This window comes from Stegodyphus dumicola, chromosome 6 (assembly GCF_044657685.1).
Source record: "Stegodyphus dumicola isolate Sdum_Otavi_A_Nest chromosome 6, ASM4465768v1".
NCBI lineage: Eukaryota > Metazoa > Arthropoda > Arachnida > Araneae > Eresidae > Stegodyphus > Stegodyphus dumicola.
This window is the reverse complement of record NC_140773.1, coordinates 51,314,787-51,327,558: the sequence shown is the minus strand read 5'-3', so window position 1 is coordinate 51,327,558 and position 12,772 is coordinate 51,314,787. Positions and strand designations below refer to the sequence as shown.

At 33.6% G+C, this 12,772-nt stretch overlaps 1 protein-coding gene across 1 annotated transcript in view; it reads left to right on the top strand.

Moving 5' to 3' along the window:
• Positions 1-12,459, top strand: part of LOC118188679 (gonadotropin-releasing hormone II receptor-like) — an 81,232-nt gene extending 68,773 nt beyond the window's left edge. The window contains exon 3 of the mRNA XM_035359177.2: positions 5,204-12,459. Within this exon, the coding sequence (XP_035215068.2) occupies positions 5,204-5,733 (530 nt within the window). The 3' untranslated portion in view covers positions 5,734-12,459. The remainder of the gene's footprint in view (positions 1-5,203) is intronic.
• The last annotated feature ends 313 nt before the right edge of the window (positions 12,460-12,772 follow it).

Here is a 12,772-nt window from a genome sequence, read left to right as displayed (position 1 = left end):
CCATCATATGAAAATGTTTTACAAATCATTCATCATAGCTGCCTGCGTGTCACAAAATGACCCAAAACACTGTGCGATAAAGTAGATTTGGAGCTTGTGATTAAAACACTTCTTATGGAGCCAAGTCGGTGCTGTACACTGGATGAAGAAGCGTTAGGACATTTTTTAAACCCAAAATCTCCTCAAAGGTACAGAAATGGGACTTAGCACATTATTGTGGTGAAGGAACCATGTGCTACAATTTCTCGACGACCGCGCACAACCGCACTTGCAAGTACTTGTATTTATACGAGTTACTTTGTTCTCATTTCTTGAAGCCTTCCATGTGCAATGTTCGTCCTCAGCTTTCTCTCTTCCATGAACGCAACTAGGACTAAAAAATATTGGACATCCTTATAACTGCCGTTGGTTTGGTAATTTCAATGTTTCAGAATTAGATTCCTGAGTTTCGCACAAAATTTTATCGCTTAACGCTGCTTCAAACTTTTCTGCTGCTTCGCCCGTGACAAAACACAGGAACTGCTCATTGCGCTAACGATGAGTGCAAAGACGTGGAGTCAACTGAGAAAGATTAAACTGCATTCTAGGATCCTCTTTTATTTGCCTCGATCCCTATATTTTCTTAGGAGCCTTTGTACACTATATACAGTGTTCTATAAAAAATCATTTCTTATTACTTTTGGGACAAAAAGACTCGATTTAACATCATACTGCAGTTTCTTTTGCCTTCGATCTAAATCTTAAGCTGCAAGAATAGTGTATTAGATATTGTACACTGAATGAAATATATTCACAGCTAGCTTTCTGTTTACTCTTAATTACCCTAGATTGTTACTGTCCAGAAGGTAATTTGTGGGCATGAATTAAGCTATTTAAGTCTTTTGTATAATGACACAAAAGAAACTGAACGAAACGTTTCACATTACGGGAAAAAAAACTCTAAAATCTCTATTTTATGCACAATAGATGGCAGAAAAATTTATGTTAATCGGATTCCAGGTACTCTTAGCAGGAAGTTCATATCATACATGAATGATGATTGAAGCGGTTTTACAAAAGAGAGCTTAAAAGACTATAAGAATAGTGAGAATTCACTATTCACACTTCTAGGCAGCAACATAACAAAGCCTTTTCTATCATTGCCTGACAACAATGGAAAATGAAATATGAGTGCTGTAAATTTTTCTACAGTTCCTTTGAAACCTTTTTATTTCATGTTAAACTATTCTAAAAATTCATTTTATTATAATATATTCAGGGAAATGTAAGACCAGACCATGAATTATAACACAGGCAGAGATTTACATGAAACGATTAAGATACATCTTAAGAGTTTTGGATAGGCCTGAATTCTTACTAGAAAATCTTATTTATTAAATAAGTGATTTTTTTTGTTCTAGGTTTCTTTTGATTTTCTATGCGTCTAGTAAATTTTAGATACTTAAAAGAAAGTTGAAGAAATCCTTAAAAGAAATTTAAAAAAATTATCTTAGGATTATCTATAGATTAAATTCAAATAGCCCTTTATAAAGGAAGGATTAATAAAATATATTAAGCAAATTGATTAAGAAACTATGTACTAAACTAAGAATGAAAAGGAAAGATGAATGAATAATTGGGAAATCTCTATCTGTTTATTATTTCATAAATATTGTGGAACAATAAGTTTTGAATTAAATAAAAATGCCAGAATATATTTTTTGATTATTCTGATTCATATTGCCATTTGATTTACTGCAAAATTTTAATCAAAATTTTTAATTACTTTTTTATTACTATTTACGCTATTACTGATTTTAGCCAGTGCTCGAATTTTAAATTTCATAATAGCTGAACCATTAGATGATTTTATATAACTTATTTTACTCTCTATGCGCAATATTTTGCCTTAAATAATTATGAGAAGAAAATAAGTACTTAATATTTTAAAACTAATCTCTATGTATTATATGAAACACATAAAGCCAAAGGACGGAAAATAATATAATATTTAGATAATTATAATCTGTATAAAGTATCTGATTGAAAAAGCTGAGTTATTTCAAAACGACTACACACAGCCGAAAATAGCTAAATAGGTATGCAATTATTATTAAAAATTTTATTTGCATAACGTTATTACCCATATTTGATTTTAGCAGTGCTAAATGTGTATGTATTCCATGCTGATGATTTTTTAAGTTCTGGTTTTATTAATTAATATCATGAATTGAAACAGTTTGATACTAAATGATTTAAAGTGGTGCTACCATTTTTACAACGTTCTTAATTGTCTTAAAATTTTCCTTGCACTTCATAGTGCATATAATGTTGATTTCTTTCACTTTACATTTCAATGCTAGGTGATTAGGAATTAATGAATCACTTAGAATTCATTGTTAAAGTGATACCACGTTATTTCACAACCCTTTTATTGCATTAAAGACTTTCTTGAGTTTCAAAGTGCATTTAATGTTATTCTCGTCTTACATTTTCATACCAGATGATTAGGAATTAATGAATCACATAGAACACATTGTTAAAGCATAAAGTGATGCCATATTTTTTACAACGTTCTTTATTGAAGTTTTCCTTGCATTTCATAATGCATATTGAAGTTTTTTCAATTGAACTAAAAGTTAGAAACGGATAAGATAGACTACCTGCATCAACTACTATGAAACTAAATAGTACTCTTATCTTTTTTTATTCTTAGTGCAAGTTTTGAAAAATGCAATTCTATTTTAAGAGATATTTCTTTCTCAAAGAAACCAGAAAGCATATTCGGCATATTTTGCTTAATAAGTGCAATTAAATGATTATTAATATTAATGCCGCCCGCGAAGTGCTAATTTAAAATTGGGGCGGAACTGAGCATAAAGTCCGACTGTCACCAGTATGGTACTCAAGGTTCTGGCCAAGGCCTTGTACTCCTTGTCACGATAATATTTCATGAGCTTGTTCTGATTACATCAGACAAGTGAGATTAAGAACAAGAGCAATACAAAGAAGTGAGATACTGCCATTAAAAAACTGAATCTTCAAACTGAGCAACAATACGAATAAGATTCTCATTTATTACTTCATACTGCTCGTCATTTCCAACGTTTCAACAATTTTTATCGATATTGCTACAGTAAGTCTTTTCACGAAATTTTCTTTTCTACATATTTGTTATAGACAGTCTTTTTTTCTTTTTTCATATTCGATGGCAATACTGTTGCACTGAAATCATGGTTCTCTTAATCTAATCTGACGTTTTTCAGCTCCCGACGTACTACCTACACATTATTGCAGTGAAGTCATTACTGTATTGGCTGATGACATAAACTTGTGTATGTGATTCTTATTCGACATATACACTGCTGGCCGTTAAAATTGCAACACCATGAAGGAAAGCAAATACAAAAAAGATATTTATTGTACGTAATTATTATGGCATGAAGATGAAATGATTAAATTTGTAAGCAGTTTGGTATTTACAGGGATGCGAAATTAGTAGAAACAGCTGCCACCCCTGGCAGCTAAAACGGCCCTTACCCGATTAGGCATGGAGTCGAACTCGGTTTGGATGACAGAAATGAGCAACTCGTTCCATGCTGCTTTAAGTCCATGCCACACTTCATCATCCGTATTAGCTGGAGAGAGGTGGCGAGCCAGTCTCTTAGCAACCCATGACCAGATGTTTTCAATGGGTGACAGATCTGGAGACCATGCAGACCAGGGCAGCAATAGAATACCCTGTGTATCCAGGAAGGTCAGAAAACGACGTGCAACTTGTGGTCTTGCATTATCTTATTGGAAGATGGCGTTTGGCAGGCCTCGAAGATAGAGCTGGACCACTGGACGTAAGATTTCAGAAATGTACCATGATCTTCGTTCACATTACCGTTGATACGAACTAGAGATCTGCGTTTCCTGTACCCAATAGTCTAACCATCACACTAGATGCAGGGCCCCTATGCCAATATCGAATGCAAGCAGGCGTCGTGCGGCCTCATCGGACCTTCCAGATGCGTATACGGCCATCAGAATACAGCATTCAGAACTGGGACTAGTCTAAAAAAAACGACATTGTTCCACTCCTGTATCCAGCTTTGTCGTTCGGTGCACCAGAGTCGCCGTCTCTCTCTATAATGCATTCTCAAGGGAAGCTGAAGTAATGGTCGCTCTGCTGATAGTCCATGCTGCTGCAAACATTAACGCACCGTACGAGCGGATACCGGGCGTGCTGCAAACATGCCCATTTCCTGACTAATGGTCAGTAATGTGGTTGTACGGTTTTGCTGGGCTGACCTCAAAATATGTCAGTCCTTTCTGGCGTTAGTCGCGGCAGGGCGTTGAAATCCTGCATGCCGTTCAGTATGACCCTCAGCAACCCACTCATTCCATATTAACATGATAGTGGTTGAATATTGACGAATTCGACGGGCGAAATCACGGAACGATTATCCACACTCTCTATAGGCAAAAATCTTGCCTCTATCCAATTCTGACACCTGCTGGTAAGCATTTCTTCTTATTATTCGAGGAATAACACGATATTCTGAGCAAGCTTCGACCTTACAAAACGCTTTCTGAATGAGAAATCCACTACACAATTTTTCTTTTAAGCAGTGCTTCAGATGTCGTTTCTCTCTCCTGCGTCGTCTAAATGGGCTGAAATAATAATCATTTGCATGTTCCTATTTCTTCTTCCTTTCATGAGATTTTGACGTTAGTCAGATCGTTCCTTTCTGGTGTTGCAATTTTAATGGCCAACAGTGTAATAATTAAATCTCAGGTTTAACATGCCCTTCTCTATTTTCTGCAGTAATATATAGTCACATACTGCATTTACTGCAAATATGTAGCCGCAGTTCTGACTATGCTACTAGCCGTAGTTAACTTCAATTAAAAGTCTTTCAGGGAATATTTCATTCCTGCAGTAAACCCTGTGATGAATGAATTAATACAGAACAGGTTAGATTCTATTTTAATTTAGCTTAGTTTTCAAAATTTGCTTGGTCTTGCTTGATTTATTTTTTATAAACCAAGCATAATGATTAAACTTAAATAAGCTGATATAAAATAAATCAACTACATCCGTTATAAAAAAACAAGTTCTGTAATATGAAAAATTAGTTTCTAATTTTGATAAAAGAACTCGAGCACTGGCTATATAAATGTAGTATTAATCCTTTTTAACTGCATATTTTCTCATCGTATTTAATTTTTTTCCCAGAAAAAGAACATTCCTTCTCAGATCGCAACACGGTCATGGATACCGCACGTCGTAATCTGCTGAGGAAAGCAAAAATGAAAGCTTTGATGATTACGGTAGTTATTATGGTAGTTTTCATCATTTGTTGGGCACCCTACTACAGCACGATGATAATTTTCATCTTCCTGAAACCTGACGAACAATTAAGCCAGGACTTGCAGTCCGCTGTTTTCTTCTTCGGGAGTTCAACTGCTATGATCAATCCATTAATTTATGGTGCTTTTCATTTAGTAAAGAGACCTGGCAAGAAGAAGTTGCCCACCAACAGCAGTGCCTCTTCAAAGGCTGAGAACACCGTTATGTTGGTCGCCTATCGAAGAAGCAGAGGAGTTGCCAACAAAGTACGTCATGTGCTTCCTTCTTACCACACTGATACAGCTCTTGATGAAAATCTGAAGATGGTACAAAAAAACAGACGTTTTTCCAAGAGTCTGTACTCTTTGCCTTCTTGGGTGGGGCATTGCGAAAAAAATCAAGAACATAGTTTGTGAACTATAATTCAAAACAAATATCCTGTTAACATAACTTAAATTTATTACCATTTCGTACACACAAAAATTATGAAATTTACGAGAGTAAGTTTTTGAAGTAATATGATTGAACTTCGATAAGCAAAAATTGAATGGTGCAGAAAAAAGTCCGAGTTAACGAGACTTTGGCAAACTTCTCCTAAAAACATCTATTGTACAGTAACATGTTTATCATATTATGTAACTGTGCACAGAATTTATTAATCATGAAAATTACTTTCGAAAATGAGAAATGTTGAAATCGAATTAAAAACAAAATGTTTAACATTTAATCGTACGATTTTTTTTATTGAAAATTTTAAATCCTTGTGCACCACATAGTATTACACAAGGCTTACAGAGGTAAGTAAAAAAAAAACAAATACAACAACACAACACAAAATAAAATAAACTTACAAATTCACAGATGATACGTAAGAGATAAATTTACAGAAGAAAGAGAAAGCCATTTTATGTTGGACAAATACATGAAGAGGGGCAGGAAATGTAATATTCACAGAGTTTAACCTAGAAATGAGTTCCTTTCGTCCTTCCTTAAGCTTTGAACAATAGAACAACAAATGTTCGACATTTTGCTTTCCCCCCCGAAAGTGCATGAACACAAGTCTGTACTAGATAATCTAAATCTCTTCAGATATGAATTGAATTTACCATGTCCAGTTAAAAATTGAGTAAATTCGAAATTTCAGAAAAAGTGTTTATTATTCAGTCTGTGCGGAATGGAAGGAAAATATAGTTTAGTCAAAGAGGCAGTAGTAGAATTCCTGTATAGTTCATTCCACTCGAGTATTGTATCATCCCTACTTTTGTTCTTGTAAAATGACTTAGGAAGTATCATTGGAGTAATTACTTGAAGATGTGTAACTTGTTTTGCCAAACAATCAGCCCTTTCATTTCCTATATTGCCAGTGTGGCCACGTACATAAGAAAAGATAACATCAACACCTTTATTATTAAGGTCTTTAAGAAGAGCATGGGAAGTCACAATTAATTTATTATATGAGAAGATATTCCTAAGAGAAAATAAGGATGAAAGAGAATCAGTGCGAATAAGAAATTTAGCACTTAGCGAACAGTTGTTAGATATCCACTTAATTGACTCACCAATGCACAGTAATTCGGCTTGGAAAACACTGCATTCATTGGGAATTCTAAAGAGTTTGTATTCCAGTTCAGAACCATTATGGAAAACGACATAAGCTAATCCAACTCGATTATTAATTTTACTGCCATCTGTATAACACACAACAGGGAAATTATCATCAACAGAATTGTCATAAATGATAGTTTGAATTGGCAAACGATAGGCAGGATGAGGAAGATCTTGAAACAACACCTTGGCATCGAACATAAATTTGCTGATGGTATCTTTAAACTTTTTGTCATTCAAAACACGAAGGTCAATCGGAGGAAATCCTGAAATTGCGAAACAGGCTTCATAGCTAATTGTTCTGTAGCCACGCACAACTCTTAGTAAAATTCTTTTTTGAATTCTGCTAAGTATACGGGAATTAATCTTCTTTTCTAAAGCTGTTCGCCACACTCTAGAAGCATAGCAAATAAAGGGGACAATACCCTGCTTATAAATCATATCAATAACATTAGATTTTAAACCAAAAGTATTGCAAGAGACACGTTTAAGTCTTCTAAGTATATTTTCACACTTATTGAATAAATACATAATATGATTTTTCCAACAAAACTTATGATCAAGAATAACGCCTAAATATTTAATTTCATTCACCGTTTCGAGTAAGGTATTATCCAAGTACAGTTGTTGGTTTGTCCAAGTACAGTTGTTGGTTTGTATAGCTGACATGCTTTCTTTTAATTATCATAATTTTAGATTTATTAGGATTGAATTCCAATTTCTGTTCTCTGGACCAATTGGAAATAAAATTAAGGGTGTTTTGAGCCGTATTAAAGAGAGTAATGGGACACTTATCTTGAAAGCAAATTAGTAGATCATCAGCAAAAGCAATTGTTTTACAACTCGGACAATGTGAGAGTCTATTGAGTAGATCATTCATAATTAAATTCCACGATAAAGGTCCGGAAACCGAGCCTTAAGGGCAACCTCTTTCCAAAATGCGGGAGGAAGAAACGTGGCCAAGGGAGAGCAATGCAGATCTGTCATGCAGAAAATCTTTAATAAGGTGGTAAATATTACACGGAATACCAGCTTTCCTTAAAAAAAAAAAAAAAAAAAAAAAAAAAAAAAGTATCCCAGGCCACCAGGCGTGGTCGAAAGCACCTTTGATATCAAGAAACACTAAAACTGTGAGTAAATTTCTCTTCTTACCTTCGTCCACTATGTCTTTTAAGTACAAAAGAGCATCTTCACAACTCTTATGAGGAGTAAAACCAAACTGTGCTTTATTTAGCAGTTTTTTATTATGCAAGAACCAGGTAATTCTATTAACAAACAGCTTTTCTAGGCATTTTCCTAAACTGGGAAGAAGACTAATGCATCTCAAGTTATCTAAATGCGGGATACGAGGACCACTATTCTTAGGGATTAAAACGACATTCGCTGTTTTACAGCAACGAGGAAATGAACCAAGCCTCAGACAAGTATTGAAGATTTTGGAGAATAAATTTGGAAACATTCTATGAACTTGCTTCAAAATTTCGTTTGAAATAGCATCAAAACCAGGAGCTTTATTGCATTTAGGTTTTTCTATAACACTATTAATTTCTGACATAGTAAATGGAGGATCTGGATTAGCAACATAATTTAACGAAGCTTCAGCCCTAATCATTCTATGAAACGAATTATCCGTGCTAAAATGGTCCGTGGGAAAGCTTCTGTTAAGAACCTTATTAGCAGTTTCTTCAAGTGTGTACAATTACCAGATGGGAGATAAATTCCACTGACTTCAATTCCTTTCATAAAATTTTTCTTTATACCATTCGTATATATTTTTTTCCAAACATTCCTTTCATTTATACTCATTAGGAATTATCTCCAAGACTTAAGCTTTGCATCCTGGAGCTTTAAACTGTAACTATGCCTGAAGTGAAGATATTTTTGTTTATATATCTCTCTAAGAGTAGAGTTACGATTTCATTGAAACCTACGTCTAGCAGAGTTAACCTGTTTTCTCATACATTCGATTTCAGTAGTCCACCAAGGTACCTTATGAACCCTTGACTTTTTTAGAGGCATGGAAGCCTTGGATGCGTTATAGAGAATCGAGACAAAATTTTCTAGTCGAGAGTTTAATGCATGCTTATCCGTACAGCACTCACTAAACTGCGAAAACTCATCAATCGACTGCTTACATGTATTGTAAAAAATATTCCAGTTAGCTTTACAATGAAGACAATTTTGCTGTTTTTTCTGTCATAGAGAGTGTTATTAGAAGCTATAGATAGTTCAAACTCAATCGCACAGTGATCAGAAAGGGATTCATAATCTGGTTGACACCAACACAAAATATCTGCAGGAAGAACAGATCCCACAACCGTAATGTCAATATAGCTTGAACCTTGAGTACTACAGAAAGTAGGACCCCAGTCTTCGTTTAGAGCGAACAAATTATTCATACTTAAAAATTCACAAAGTTTAACCCCTCGAGAATCTGAAACTGGACTATGCCAAATTTCAGATTTGCTGTTGCCATCCATAGCCCAAATCAATCTATTATAATTTTTTGAAGCTAATGCTACATTAATTTTATGCAAATCCAAGTCGATATTTCTATTAAGTTCAAAATAATAGGGAAAAAAAGATAAAATCTTGAGTATTGAGAGTAACATGAATAAACACCATATTATAATCAAGATTATTAATATCAAGCAGAGTAGACAGCTTTTGATTCCGTGCAATAATAGCAGCTTTAATGGTATCACTATTAGCATCAAAGTAAACCCGGTAAGAGGAAGGCAAGTTGGGAAGAGAGCATTTATAAGAGTGAGGCTCCTGAACAAGAGCGATATCAATGTTAGAATTTTTCATATTTAAAACAAGCTGCTGAGTAGCCATTTTCGAACAATGAAGATTACGTTGAATAATTTTAAGAACAGAAATAGGAAAGTTAGCCATAATTAATTTGAGAAATAATTCTATTCTTCATAAAAATGTGAGAAGGACAATTTTCCGAGAAAGGCTTATGCTTGACATCAACTTTCTTGCCAACATCCTTGATTTTGCTATTATAATGAATGCAATTCACACAAGCTTGGGTTTCTTGAGTTTGGTAGTGCTCAGTTTTATGTTCTTTTGCACATTTGAAGCAAGCAACAGAATTTCTGCAGTTAGCTACTTTGTGATTATAGCCAAGGCATTTAAAGCATCTATTTATTATGATAAACTCCTCTACTTTACAAGCCGACCACTCAAAATGGAAATACCCCAAAGATAGGCATTTTCTGTATAGCTCGGGTTTCATTTCGACAACGATATGCTTTGAGTTTCGGAATTTTTTAAGAGTAAAACGGAATTTCATGTCATTAATACATTCATTACCATAAAAAAATGTCAGGATTTTGATCAAAGAGAACAGTTAATACATCTTTATCATCAATTTCATTTGGCACATTTTTAATAAGTAGAGCAGGATTTTTCTGTCTTGAAAGAGAAGAAATTAGTTCACGTTTGTTGTTGATTTCATCTTTTAGTTTATCACGATCAGTTGAGGAAGAGCATTGCACTAAAATTCTGTTATTCGAAATCGTCCTAATATTTTTTATACCTAATTTCTTTTCTGTAGGATTAATTTTTTCCTTCAAAAGTTTTTTAACATCAAGGGATGTAAAGTTTTCCAATTCAGCAGCTGCCGAAACAAGCAAATTACAATAATTTAACTGTTTGTTTACATTTTGTCCCCTAGATGGCGATACCACCTCAGCATAAGAAGGTCTCATAACAGAGGTTTTTAAACTTGCCACATCGATAATTAGCAGATTTCAAACTTGCCACTTCACGATAATTAGCAGATTGTAATCTTTCAAAATTTTTAATTATAAGAGATTTTAACTCACCCAAAGCAGTCCTAGCATGTTCACGCAGCTTACCGTTCATATTACATTTAGATGCAAGTGCTGTGTTGATAGTATCATAATGTTTTTCAAGAGACGTGTAAAACGCGTCAAGCTCTTTATCCGCCATCTTGAACCTTCTAATCGTACGATTATGTTAGATAAAATACTATATAGGAAAACTGATAGCACTGTGAAACTATGTGGCTATATACCAGACCGTATTCACGAATCTGCAATTTTTCCTGTCGTCACTAACTTTCACAGATTGTTTTCCAGCGTTTTACATTATGCCAAGAGAAAGATATATCGATTCTTCGATAATTATGAAAAAGAATTAATGCAGAATCATTTTAGTTTTATAATAGACAAACATGTGTCAAACATTGAAACGTATTTTTAGTATTGCAGATCTCTGTATTTTTAGTATTGCAGATCTCTGTATTTAGTTAAATTATAATCATATTATTTCTCTGAAAAATTAAATGGCCTATGTCACGTTATCTGACATATGTCACCTTAGAGGAAACTAACAAAATATTCCCTTCGAATTTGGCAACACAGTGGACTGTCTTCATTTCTAACTTGTAAGGACTAGCAAAACTGTTCAAATTATCAAGGCGAAAGTAGTTCGGGAGTTAAAATTTAAGGCAGAATGCTGTGGGATTACAAAATAAAAATGAAGCTAAAATACAATTAAAAAAGAAATAAACATTTTTTTTGCTAACGTATTTGCAAATGCAGTAAACCGTTGTCGAACTTCGTTTATTAATACATTGCGCGACTGACAAAATCGTGTTCCTCAAAGTTAATTTTCTATGGGAAAAATACGTTAGGTATACTAAGGAAGCATGTATTTCATAAATAAAATTAAGTATTGTTGTAATTAAAAGCAAAGGCATAGAAATTAACGTCGATTGAGATGATTTTTATAAGTGATTAATAAGAACGTGATATAATTAAAAAAACCTGGGGATTTTTGCTTGGGACAATGACTGACGCAACTCGTTTTGGAAGTTTCATTAAAAGTAAATAAAATTTCATATAATGTAATTTCGAATTATCGAGAATTCAGTGTATTTTTTCCCTTTTAGTAGCAGAAATGCTCTGTAAAAGCATTATGTACACAGTTTAACAGAAATATAATTTCAAGTTTTCTTTTTCTTTTCTTAAAGATGTATTATTTTTTTTAATTCAGAGAATGAAAACAAAGCAAAAAGCTCAGTTTGACTTTATTCCAATATATGCCTATAAGAGTGTAATGGATTCGAAGGGGGAAATGAATTGATTACATCACTGGCAAACTCCAGAAATGCAAATTACCTTTAGCTCCATCATATTAAAAATAGCTTCAAAGCATATTTTTCGTACTTTTAGGATGATATTTGATTTCGATTTATCCGGAAATACAAATAAGGAAAATAATATTAGACCTATACGGTAAAAAATAAGGCTTATGAAATATTTCGAATTATAAAATTCAACACACTAGAAAAATTAACATAAATTTATAGTATAACTCATTTGTGGGGAAACCTTCAGTTCCTTGTATTAAAAACTTAGAATTTTCGAAGTTCTACCATATAACTTTTCTGTAACAGATATTTCAAAGTATTGTATTTCTACCTATAATATTTCTTGCTAATGATTGTAAAACTGCTCAGAACATTTGTGTAATTGTATGAAAAATTTATTAATAAAGTTTTAAAAAAGTGTTTGTTTTTATAAGCTTTATTTGAGAACAGTGTATATTTGAGAACGGTTAAAAGTAGAAACATTTAACACAAAAGCGTGATTTACAACATACTCTTAAATATTCCCAAAATATGTATAGTAAACATGAGGAACAAAGTAATCCTGCATCCTTCCTATTTATCGCATCACCATAGTTCAAACTTTTACTAGTATACCGCTCAAAAGAGATTGAGACAGGGAAAAATTCAGAACATTTAACGGCTGCATTAACATCTGCTCAGAACATTTAACAAACAGAGCAGCTGACTGGTTACGTTAAAGA